Here is a 13,514-nt window from a genome sequence, read left to right on the forward strand (position 1 = left end):
AGTCATCCATGCAGGCAAAAACTGACCTCCCACAGACAGTCCTCCCTTGACAGGGGATAGAACCTGAGGAACATCTGTACAATCAAACACAATCCAGTACAAAGTCTTGAAAAACACTGTTTGGGAAGATGATAATGTAAAACTTCTGTCAAGATTCTGCTGAAGAGGTGTTATTCAGCTCTCGCAATTCTTCAGGCAGCAGTCTGTGTGCTGTTATTTCTGCTATTGATTGTTATTACTGTTGTTTTGTTCATCCTGCATTTAAAGAAAGTGATTTTTTCCAATACACTGGAAACATTTTCCTAGCAGGTTTATCTAGTTACTAAAACTTGATTTCTATACACATTAAACTGAGGTACAGACATTTTAAATCAACGGTCTAACTTAGCTTGGGGCCACTGCTGGTACTGTCATCTCATAAGAGGGGTCATGTCAACATTAAAGTGTTACAAGAAGCACAATATTTCTGAAAATGTACTTTTACATTTCCATTAATACAATGTATTGCCAGTGCAGTAAAGTAAAATACCCTGATAATAGTAGGAAAAAAAGTCATTACTTGACCAAGTAAAAAATAATCAGAATCAATTTATAGTTAAATATAATTAGCTGTCTCTCCTCATATCCCCTTGTTGTCTATGTGAGTCTGAATTCTGCAGGAAAATCTTTCCACAAAAAACTCTAAGAGTAAAATTAGGCCAGTCAAAAAATAGTAATAATCCAAATTTCATTACTGTGCCTTGAACTCACACTATTACAAACATTAACATGTGGGAGTTGTCGAGTACAGAACAGCCGCTGAAATTGCACTGAAATTTCCACTGAAAGTGAGGAAGCTTTTCTGAGTGATGAAACTTTCTGCAGACAGAAGAGCACTGTCGTCAAAAAAACATTTAAACCATTTCTATTTTGGAGAAAAATCACAATCTGATTTGAATGCATAGAATAAATAGCATGTGGTAACATCAGGCTTGTAACGAATTACATGTAGGCTATGAGGATTATGTATTTATTATTATTTAGGTACAAAAAAGGTAACATATATTCCAGTATACAGTATGTAATTAGACAGATACATGAAAAATGCCTCACAGGGTGTAAATTTCAACATTATATTGTCTTTAAATCAGAAGAGAGGAACAACACCACAGCACCGACAGTTCTGCCTTCAGCTGTGAAATCAGTGTCATCATCCAAGAACTATACATCTAATTTACAAGTAAGACCAATGCTAACATTAGCTACATAGACCAACAGCTAAAGTTAGCTATACAGACAAACCGCTAACATTAGCTACACAGACCAACCGCTAACTTTAGCTACATAAACCAACAGCTAAAGTTAGCTACACAGACCAACCGCTAACTTTAGCTACATAGACCAACAGGTAACATTAGCTACATAGACCAACAGGTAACATTAGCTACATAGACCAACAGCTAACATTAGCTACATAGACCAATAGCTAAAGTTAGCTACACAGACCAACCACTAACTTTAGCTACACATAAATTTAGTGAGCTGGATAACCTGTCAATGCTACTTGTACTAGTACTGCTACTACAACTACTTCTGAAAACTATTTTTGGAGTGTAGGTGGTGATGCTGGTGACTGCAATGGTGTGTTGGTAAAAACACAAGGCCCAGAATGAGTTTGTCAGTTTACGTAAAGTTTAAATGTGAAAAATGAATATTTACGTCACTAAACATACATTTAAATGTGCATAACTACTAATCTAAATGTGCATTTGCTCACAACAAAGGAGGGACCAGCTGACAAACAATCAATAAACCAACAACATAAAACATAACAGGCTAAACAATTTCATCATATTCAGTATTACTTTAGTTCTTTAATATTGTGATAGTGATTGACTAAGAATGCATTTTAACATCACCCTCCCAAGCCTGGTTAACAAACAGGTGTGTGTTTGTGTGTGTGTCTCTGTGTGCGTGTGTGTGTCTAACCTTGTTTCCCAGGTACAGTCCAGGTGCGTTCCAGTAGTAGGCTGAGCCAAGATCATTCACAACGTCTGCATGTCTGACGCTCAGATACGGAGGCGTCTGTCTGTGAACAGACCACACTCTTCCTCCTGTATCTCCAACCAGGTGCCAGCCTGTCAGCGTGGTCTCCTACAAAACAAGATTCAGGCAGAATTTAAAAATTTACTTCCAGCTACACTGAAAAAATAACTTTTCTTATACTTGTATTGACACGAGATGGATGGTATTACGTGTTAATAGACCAAATTTCACTATGTCTCATTTCAAAATACATAAAGAAACTTTGCGTACAAAACTCAAAATTCAGAGTGTGTAGGGTTATATAGGGAAATCACACAAAGCAAAGCTCTGGCTATTCTGAGACTCTTTTCTCTCTTTGAATCTTTATTATTGTAAGTTTTCAGCAGCACTTAGACTGGGTCATGTAGACATGCCCGTAAATGTTCAAATATAATCAAGAGAATAACTTAAAAATATGTTTAAATTATATGAATGTTTGAAAGGACTTCAGTGTGATTTTTAAAGGTGTATTCAGAGAGTGACCTTCATGCTCAAATAAAGGATCCGATTAATTCCTGCCAAGTACTGAAATAGTGCTCACTGTCAGCAGATCAGAAGCATCTGACAGCAAACATATTAAAGTAAGTCACCAGTCTTGTTCAGTGCAGATGGACTTAATAATCTGACAAGCTCGACTCATAATGCCCAGCTGGTGGTTCTGCTTTGTCGCTGCCTGCTACATGTCTTGGCTGTCTCGGTAGATGTGTCCCTCCACTATCTACACAGTATGTTCCTCCTGTTCTATAACAACAACTTGGCATCTCTTAGTTTGTGCACTTTGTGTGTCCAAAATCTAAAGGATGACTGGAGTCTGTTCTGTAAAGCCCGTGAGTTTCATTGCTTTCACTGCCTACTGAACACTGCAATACTGCTCGGGTTCACTGAGCAACACCCTCAGGAGCAGAGCTATTCTGCCAAATAAGTGAATAAACATTTAAACAACATGGTATCCCTGAGCCACTAAGTTTCTCCAACAGAAAGGAGAGCAGTGCCATTTTTCTCAATGAAATTTCTTAAACATTTGATTGGTCAGTATTTTCTGAGTCAAGGCAATTTACTTGACTCCACAGCATTCAACACTGTCTGTCCTCAGTTTTTTGGTGAGTTTCTCTTCTACCAAACTTCTAAGAATCTGCTTCTAAGACAGAACAGAGTGACGGCTCTTCAGCAAATCACCTTTCTGATGTTAGTCCAGGCTTTTTACTCATAAGTGGTTCAACCTCACACAAACTGCAACAAAAACAAACTCAGCTGATTTTGTTTCATCAGTGTGTTCTGAAAAAAAGTCTTAAGGAAGTGCATGAAGGGAAGAAGTTTGAAAAAAATCACCTAAATATGACCCAGTGAAAAACCTCTTTTTAGTACAGGCACGTTATAAGAATAAAAGAGGTGAACGTCACCAAAATTACAACAGACAATTTGATAACTGTTCATTTTTCATGCTCAACTACTGTTGTTAAATTAATCAACACTTATTAAAAATATTCATTCAATTGTTTTGGATTCTAACGGTAAATTCAGAATTAAGAGCTAATTTATGATTCAAAGATGGATTTTGATAATGTTGTGAGGCAGTGTAGGGCAGCACAATTAATTAGGTTGTAAAAACTTTATAAATCATTAAAAACAACTAGACACAAGTTATAATAGTTTTCATACATCTGTGAAGGCTCACTATTTGGCAGGATCCAGTTACTTCTTACTACTAATTAATCTTACTGATGAGTTACTGATGAATTACCACCACTTCTGACTGGCAAAAGGAGCCTGATTGTAAAATAGAACATACTGAAAATTTCAAGGCAAATAATATTGCAAAACCTTAATGCATGAAGCTAATAATTTGATGTTTGATATGCCAAATGAAACGTTTTGACTATTAAGATATGCTGATGGTGATTAAATTCTCAGCAAAGTATGTATATAACATAGGCCTAATGGTTTTTAGACATTTCACTGAGGAAATGTTACACATTACACACATGTTTAAACTGATCTTATTTTGAAAAATCACAAATAAATGTCTCATATTCTCATTTACAACTGGATTTTGTTATGGTGTTGCCAGTATAGCATTACAATCTTAAATTTCTAAATTATACAGATATTTTAAGACCCCATCCAATCAAAATAAGAAGTTGTGTCAACAAAAATGTGAAACTCAAGGTATGTTTAAAGGTTTTGTACATCTGTCACATGTCAGCCAGGAAGCCTCGCAACTGACACCTAGAAAGAGTTTTTTTTCCCCCCTCGACTCCTGAAGGTGTGTGTGTGAGAGTGTGTGTGAAAGAGACAGCCAGACACACATCTGTCGTTGCAATTAACCTGACCTTGGATTCCCCTTTTGAACACACACACGCGCACACACACACACACACACTATCGGTGTCTAAATCAGAGCTGTCATCCTGTCAACGTCTCCTCTCCCCTCCTCTCCCACCCCGCCTGTCAGTCAAAAACTGTTTTCCTCTTTTCACCCCTCTCCTTCTTCTTGCCTCTTGTCTTGTCTCCTCCCTTCGTCTTTCCAGTCTTGTCCTCTCGTCTCTCTCCTCATTTTCACTTTTCTCCATTTCTCTAACCTCCACTGTACTCCATCCACTCTTTCATGTGTGTATTTGGTAAAGATTTGTCTTGCTTTTACACTTATTACCCCACTGCTACTCACAACTGCACACTGACACAACAGTCACCCCATTTTGCCTCCAACATTTGTTATTCTTTAAAGTCTGAGCCAAATTAATTTATTATTTTTGCTCTTTTTTGTCTGATGTGTTCTGTGCCTGAAGGATATTTATCAAACCATTTTTCTGTCATCTGAGAAACTTATTTTGGGTAACACTGAAGTGCTTCTCTTCCCTTTATGCGTATGTATGCAAGAGAAAACCATGAAAATAAGGTAAAATAAGTGAGATTAAATGTGCATTCTGCAGGGTTAACTAAGTTTTGTGCAATATCTGAGGCTCAGGTTTGTGTCTGTCCACCACTAAAACTCAGGTGCACACTTGCTCAAATGTATTCCAATAAGTAGGAGAATATTGTGTTAAGAAATTTAAAAAAAGGTTAACTGACTGGGGAAAATTGTATTTAAAATTATAAAGCTTACAAAAAGCTACTAATGGATCTTTTGTCCAGTAATGTTTCTAAAGTCAAGAGTGAACTTCATTCTCAATTCATAAGCCAACACTGATGAGATGTGCTTAGATAAAATGGAAATGACAACTGAGCAAACTCTATCTGCAAATGAAGATCATATGATATGACTGAAGGCTGCAGAACAAATACTAATTGACTTGTGGTGTTTTTTGTTTTTTTTTTTGTTGATTTCCCTGACTTCATGTCTATTCACTCTCAATCATATCAGACTTAACGCCTCGATTCCACCGGGCATGGCTGACGTCACGTCTGGGACACAGTTTTGATCAGTCCTCCAACAACTTCATATCCCAGCAGGAGTGTTTCAGAAGTGGAGCATTTTCCTGAAGGATTTTGTTCACTTGCTCAGATTTTGTTCATTTGGTTGTATTTCCTTGATTTTTGCACCTTTACCATGGGTAAGTAGGCTATGTAGTTAACTGATTTCTTTTTCTGTCTGTTTTTACAATTAAGAGTTTGCACAGGGTGTTTTATTTTGAAAATTGATCAGATGCTCTATGCTGTTCTCAATGCATTCCATGTACCAACCAGAAAATGATGAAGCCGTGCCCGGTGGAATCAACAAGAAAGAGCTCGTCTTTGATTTTCTGGTGGTTCCTGTAGTTCCATTTCCATGCCTGGTAAGGTGAAAAAACCCTGATCCTACGGCCCTTTGTGGACTGGTCACTGGGTGGCGGCCCCTCCTTTTAGTTTATTTTGTCCGGCCCATCAGTCCTACGTTTCTTTGGGTTACTGTGGTTTAGAGGATATTTATTTATGGTGACTTTCACGGTCTTTCAATAAATGAAATGTATGTTTTTTGCAACTCCTTGACTTGATAGGGAGCCTTTCCATGGGGATCGTAACTGGGCCACAAAACTATAGTAAAAGGTCATGATAGGTTCTCGGGGCTGTCCAGCTCTCCATTTCCTAAAAGGTCAACACTGTCAAGACTATTAAATATTGGTCAAAGGCAAAAATCTATATAAGGGTAAGCACACCATAAAAAGTGTGCAGTGTAATTTGTACCATGTCCATATAGCTGACCTTCAAAGTCTGTTTTTTTTTTCAGGGGAAAAATTCTGTGGTGGACATCACATGATGCAACTTAAATTTGTAGCAGACAAAGAAAGTAGAGCTGCACTTCACATCGCACAGTTTTCCTTTTTACTTTTAGCACGGACTGCAGCTGCTCTTGCACAGCACATACTGGGGCGTCTGGTATGCATACAATTGGGACATTCTGTGCATCATAATATTGCACCTTGAACGTTGACCCTCTTGATCATACATCGTTGCAGTCAGTAGTGTGAAACTTGAAGTGAAAAGAGTCTGTCATTGGGAACACAGCTTGAATGGGCTGTCATCTGTCAATGAGCTGTCATCTCTCTGTGCTCTCTCAGCGACTCTGTCGATACACAGCTGTGTATTGTGGACTGTGGGTCACAATAACGGGGGTTGGAGGAAAAAAAAATCGATTCTCGCAAGTATCATGATTCTTTTTTGCAATTCCTGAGTCAATTTTAAAATATTACAGTTGATTCTTTACATATATATACATACATAAATATATATATATATATATATTGGCAACTGGACCATTATCTTGACACAAACACATTAAGAGGAATTCCCATTTCCATGCTAACAGAAATTAGCATTGCAATCATGTGGTAAACTTAAAACAACATGTGTTCATACATTAAGGGATACATTTCATCTGCTCTGTGAAAACAAGCTAACAGCTGCTGATTTCACATCATTAGCTCAATCTATTACTATGACTTCAACACTGTACACTGGCCAGTTACAGCAACCTCAAAGGATCAAAACTCAAAATACAGCTACAACCTAGAAGAGACATTGTATGCCAGGAGAGGGCAGCACATATATTTATATTTGATTTATTGTTCACTACTTGATGAGCAGGAACAGCTAGATGTAGCACTTTACTTCATAAAGGTATATACTTTTTATTAATAGTATTGTATCATTTATTTACCACTTTCATATGCAGTCAAGTCCAGGGTTGTGAATGGACAATTTTTAAAATCACAAAATCAAGTCAAAATGCTTGTGGAGTCGTAATACGTGTCAAATCAGCACGCAGGTATTGTGATAGTATCAAAACACGTCTTGTCGCAGCCCCACAGAAAAGCAAGAAATTCATGGTGGCAAAATGCGTCCAGATGTAGTAGGAAATCCTGGTGTTTTTGGCATACTGTGTATTGGGACATACCCTTTTTCTTGCATACTAGATAGCATGGTAGTATGGGTATTCAAGTGTGTGTATGTGTGTGTGTGTGTAACATAGCCTACATTCTCATAGGTCCACGTGGAGGCAATGCACTGGCTGGAAACACCCATACAGGAGCACTTCTCGCAGCCACGTTGATTGCCACCTTGAAGATTGTAGAACCCCAGCTTACAGCGGTCGCAGTTTTCGCCCTCCACATTTTCCTGCAGGAGAGAAAGACAGCAGAGAGAGAGCCGAAGAAGAAAGATGCCGCAAAGTTTATTGGCTGCCCTCAAACTGACGTCGTGAGCACAAGGCATGTTATGGCAGTGTTAATGTAGTGAAGATAATGATGACAGGGCTGCAGGGGTTAGCACAGAGTACTTGTCATTATTTGTGCCCGTGTATGTGTGTGTGTGTGTGAGTGTGTGTACCTTGCACACGCAGGGTGAGATACACGGGTCATCGTTGGAGCTTCCTTCAACACTGCAGTTACAGCGCTGGCAAAACGGGTAGCCCATGTTGCCAACAGCACACCTGGAGACAAATGAGTTTAATAAAGATGAAGGTGGTGAGTATTATTGAGGCCTTCCCATCACCAGAAGGTCGACAACCACTGTGTCCATCCAGGTCAAACAGCCTCTGAGTCAGACGCAGAACCAAACAGCTGATCTTGCACCACAGGTGATGTGCATGTATGTACGATCTCAGAGGAAATATACTGCATCAAAGAATCAATTACCACAGAAAAAGAGCTGAAGCAAGTCTCTTACAGAGCATTTTTAGAAGTGATTTTAAAGACAATGACTGACCCAATCTGTGGACAGGTCGTATCAGCCTTTAGATTAGATTACATTAAACCTGAATGATACCCTCAGGGAAGTTGAGAGGAAAGACGATAAAATGCCAAGCAATTACAGCAATATGAGATAATGATAACACAATAAGAGATTAAGAATTTAACATTAAGCACCTTGTTGACAGATTTACAGGTTAGACTGAAAAAGTTTTCTTGCTTTTGCTTGTACTTCTTTTGATTCACAAATTGTGTTTGGAGGCATAGTTCGGGTTACTCGAAGAAGGGTTGTATGAGGTGGTCGATATGCACCCAGTATAGAGAAGTAGAGGAGCACCAGCACAGAAGCTAAGTAATGTACTGCTGTAAGTAGCCACTTAGTCTACTTAAAAAAATAAAAATCAATAGTTTCAAACAGTCTTTTCCAAACAAGAAACTGCCGTTATATAAGCCAAATATCGATCTCTCCAAACCAGCTAGACTCTGTTGACAAAATTAGCAATTTTACCTCTCAGGACACAGCAGCTGCTGGTCTACCACTGCCTCTCTCTGTTCGTTAGTTTGTGTTATTGTGTGACTTTGATGAAGAAGAACTAACCTTTCAGAACACTGAAGTCACACAATAACACAAACAAGTTAACAGATTGAGGTAGGAGTAGACCGGTAAGTCATGTGTTCTGCAAGATAAAATTACAGATTTCTCCCATGGAGTTTGGTTGTTTTGGGGAGAGCAATATATGGCTTCTAATAACAGCTGTGTACTATCAGAAAAGGCTCTCTGATGGCAACATTAAGTGGTGAAAAGGTTTTAAATATAATAAACACTAATACTGATTTTTTTTTTTTTAGGTTATGCTACGTGAATGTGTCAGTCATCTTCCACTGTAGTTCCACTGTGGTTAATACACTATACTATAACCCCACTTCATTTTAGGCTGTGTTATATTAAAGTTAAAAACAGCAAATCAAAATGGCAAAAGAAACAGTATGTCTCACACTTACAGCATGGCCATTTATTCAGAGACTTCTTTACATAGTATAAGCTACAAAACCAAGTGTGCGCGTGTGATAGTAAATATCAAAGATCTTAATGGAAACTTTCTGGCAATTTCCAAACACTAATTGGAACAGACAACAGCTGAAAGGTTCTGCTCACCTGTCACCATGTGTCTCTGTCTCTTTATGTGTGTGTATGTGTCTGTATGGTTGTGTGTGTCTCTCACCTGTCACATTGCAGACCCCCAAAACCCTCCTTACACCGGCATGACCCTGCTGGCTGGCCTGTCAATCAAACACATGCACTCACACACAGGCATTTTAAAAAAACAACAGTGTGAAACAGAATGGGTATCTCTTTGAAGCGGCTGCACCTTAAAATAGCTCCTCTTTCTAGACATAAAAACGGTAAAATTACAAAGAGGAGTAAAATTATCTCTAATATAAATAGTTGTTCTGTTCTGTCAAAGACAGTTTTTAATAACAGAAGCTTCTGTGCATGCAGCTGAACTTGAATAACCCCAACCCCACAGGAAATCAAGCAGGACTGAATCGATGAAATGTTGGAGTTACTGAAGTACCACTTTAAAATAAATTAAAAACATGAAACGTGTGTTGGCATTCACTGAAAACTTCTGTGTCTACTGAGAGGCTGAAATCATTTATATTTCAAGACGTGAACGATATCTAGAAAGAATAAAAGACTAATAGACTGAAGGACAGACAGAAAGATTTAAAAAGTATATTTGCATACCGGGAGAAGCCTGGCTTGAATCTGCAATACATGATTGGCTGATAGAACCATGCGAGTCACATGAGCAGGGGATGCAGGGGTTCTCCTCCTCAGCACTCACCTGGTCAGATGAAGAAGGCAAACAATTTAACACACAGCTAAAGGGATAGTTTCTATTTTTTTAAATGGGGTGTGTGAGGTACTTATTCACAGTCAGTGTATTATCTAGAGTAAATGGTGGTCATAATGACCCCAGTTCGGAGAAGCAGCAGGAGCACTGGTATAGGAAGCTAAGCAATTAACTGCTCTGGACAGGGTCAGCAGCAAAATGTATTTTAGCCACATAAAAAATTAATTTCATTTTAAGTGTGCATTATACTAAATATTCTGGCTGCTCTACCTTGCCATCAGACAACTTTTCACATGGAAAACCGCTGTTATAGAAGTCAGATGTCACTCTTTCCAAAGCAACCAGACATTAATTTTACCATACAGAATACATGAACAGCTTGTCTCAATCTGTGTGATTGTGTGACTTGTGACGAGTGAATCCAAACCAACCCTTTAAATCAGCAAAGTCACACAATACACATAAACTCATAAACTTAGTGATCGAGGCAGCAGTAGACAAACAACTCCTGTGTTAAAATTATTTGTTTTGGCAATGGAGTCTGGTGGCTTTGGAGAAAGAAAAATGTTTGGTTTATATAATGACGGTTTCCAGACTGAAAGGGCTGCCTGGTGGCAGATTAAAGCAGTTGAAATATTCTGATTATAGCATACACTTAAACTAATGTTGATTTTTTTTTAGTCAACTTTGTTTAGGTGGCATAAATACATTTTTCTATCACTTTGCTTCCTACGCTGGCACTCCTGCTGCTTCTCTTAACTAGTGGTGGGCTGACCGCCATCTGCGATAGATCATATACTGAGTACCTCATACAACCCCATTTCAAAAAATCTGAAATATCCCTTTAATACACACTTAATTATTATGAAATTAAAATAAGACACAGGTACATAATTATGTGACACACCCCTGCAGGTCTGTAGAATCCAGCAGCACATGTCTGACAGTTGATTCCAGCTGTGTTGTCACGGCAACCAACGCAGACTCCACCACCTTTCTTTTGACCATGGATGTCCAGGCTGAGTGACAGGTCTGCTACCGTCTGATTGAAGTAGCACTCCTCTGCCTTACCGTGGCAGTTACACTCTGAAAACACACACAGACAAAGTTGGGGCTGTAGAACTGTAGCTTGATAGGATTGTTGCCCCCGCTGTCTCTATACTGAGCATGAAGCACAGAAGACCGCTTTCTTAATCCATTTACTTCCTCCACATAGGAGTTTAGGAAAACATCAAATCCTGTTTTGAAGACAGCAGCCCGAGGTTTACACACTGACCATGAGCAGCGTGTTATCTCCAGGGTCCAGAGAGAAAAAGTAGGTCTCCTATTTCACTTAGCCTTTCCTCACTGTTTCCTACGTCTAAAGTTTACAAATAAGAGGAAAGCGCCTTGCACTCTGATCATGGACATGGCTTAAAAAGGTGTTTCAAAAGAAAGTTTGCAGGTATCTGCCCTGTTGTCAGTTGCAGATTAAGGTTACCGCAACGGCTTGGGTTCAATTTTAGCCCAGCAGTCACTGTCCAAAAGGCATAAGAAAAAAACTTTAAAAACATAATTGACGATTAATAACTGCATAGTAAAAGATTTATTAACCCGAACAAGGAATTGTTTTTGTTGAACCTGGTAGCTGCAAAAAGTACAAATAACTTTGCAAAGTGCAAAGTTAGCTGCTAATAAAAGCATAATACAGTACATATGAATCTTAATAAAGGAACAAAAAAGGTAAAATAAAGGTAGTACAAGTTTAACAATGACATAATAGGTATGTTAAACTAAAATGTGTTTGCAGTCCTGTTATAAACAATTAAGAAACTTGAGGCTTACATTCACATAGCTAAGAAGTATATAAATTAAGTCTATTATGGTATAATCTTATAATAAACTTACATTCACAATACAATAACCTTTTCCATAGGCACTGGAAAAGGTTATTGTATTGTGAAACAGCATTTGGGGGGGGTAGTGTTTCCTAGATGCAGAACATTTGATGTGAAGATGTCGACCATATTATCATCACCATCTTGTTGTTGCTGTTTACATTCAATCCAGTGCAAAGTGTAAAGTTAAAGTATGATTGCAACAATCACTGGGTAAACAGTACAGTTTTCTGCCAGAAATGTGCGCTTGTACGCTTTGTTTAAATAGATGAAGCTGTATTGCGTTGCAGCAAAAGTTGTGCAAGCCGCATCTTTTTTCTTCATTGTGTCAGCACCCCTGCTGTGCCAACACAGTGGTCACAGTGGTTCACCAAACTGAACCAGGAGGCTGTAATTTCTCACGCAGTGCTGTTGTCTGACTGAACACGGCCTTTTGTGTGTGAAACCAGTGGTTCCTCTGGGTTTCTTTTCCATGTAATGTTTCCAGTAGTGGTTGGCTTACAGTTGAAATGCCACAAACCTTCGCAAACAGCAGGGATGGATCCTCCACCCACTGTTATGACACAAGGAATATGAGCGTGTTCCCAGTTCTGTTTGGTGGAATAATTGGTGGGAATTTGTGTGAAGGCCACTTTTATCACCAGATTATTTCAGGGCCCGTCAACAGGTCCAACCTAAGAGTATTATGGCCAGGAATCAGGGGAAAAATTGAGAAGGGAATGAATATTTTTCTATTTTAAGTGTCAAAAATAAAGTTGAACTTTCAGTATTAGTGTCACAATTGTCAAGTTGGGTATCCAGGAGCAACAAGTAATGGACCCAAAATGCAGACTCTGAAGACAGAGCTGTGCAGTTCAAAAGATTTATTTCAGAAAACTCAAAACACAAAGCTTATGGAGAGAAGGAAGGCACAGGGCAATGAAATCTAAATGTATGGGCCGAATCCAAAGTCCATATAATTCCAGAAAAAAGTCCAAAAAACACAAGGAAACACTGGGGACAACACAAAGGCTAGGATGCTTAACAAGGAAAGAAGACAAACTGGCAACTGTAGGGGGAATGGTATAAGACTAAATATACAGGGAACGAGGTGAAAACCTTAAAAACTAAGGAAACAAGGAAGCTAAATACCAAAACCATGAGAAGTGACCCTTCCTAAGTCCCGCCGCTTTTTGCTCTGCGCTCCAGTGACAGTTCAGCAAGCTTGGTACCTTGGACAACTTTTTCCTCTCGTTTCCTGTCAGATTTTTGTCGATTTAAAAGATAATTTACTTACTACTTTACATTAAAAAAAATCTTTTCCCTTGATGGGGCCCTAAAACTACACCACGGGCACTGCTGACCTGTTAAGTTGTGCAGCGACACAGGGTTTCCCTCTTTGCTGGACTAGGATTCTTTCTGGATACTCTGGTCTTGTCCTGAATGCGCTGAATCTGTCATGGTTGGTTCCTTTACTACTGTGCCAGTCAGGACATTTAACATGTTGTCACTGTGGTCTTGTTGTGTCGGTGTCAAGGTAGAAGATCAGGACACACAGACTACACCGCCTG

The 13,514-nt window shown here is 38.9% G+C and overlaps 1 protein-coding gene across 1 annotated transcript in view; it reads right to left on the reverse strand.

Annotated features, from left to right (window-relative positions):
- The window catches only part of lama2 (laminin, alpha 2), a 256,482-nt gene that overhangs the window by 160,520 nt on the left and 82,448 nt on the right, over positions 1-13,514 (reverse strand). Inside the window, exons 9-14 of the mRNA XM_084737401.1 lie at positions 10,995-11,173; positions 9,979-10,078; positions 9,452-9,509; positions 7,867-7,969; positions 7,516-7,656; positions 1,969-2,133 (exon numbers count right to left, since the gene is read on the reverse strand). Of these exons, the coding sequence (XP_084593527.1) occupies positions 1,969-2,133; positions 7,516-7,656; positions 7,867-7,969; positions 9,452-9,509; positions 9,979-10,078; positions 10,995-11,173 (746 nt within the window). The remainder of the gene's footprint in view (positions 1-1,968; positions 2,134-7,515; positions 7,657-7,866; positions 7,970-9,451; positions 9,510-9,978; positions 10,079-10,994; positions 11,174-13,514) is intronic.

This window comes from Lutjanus erythropterus, chromosome 15, assembly GCF_056507025.1.
Source record: "Lutjanus erythropterus isolate fLutEry1 chromosome 15, fLutEry1.hap2, whole genome shotgun sequence".
NCBI lineage: Eukaryota > Metazoa > Chordata > Actinopteri > Lutjaniformes > Lutjanidae > Lutjanus > Lutjanus erythropterus.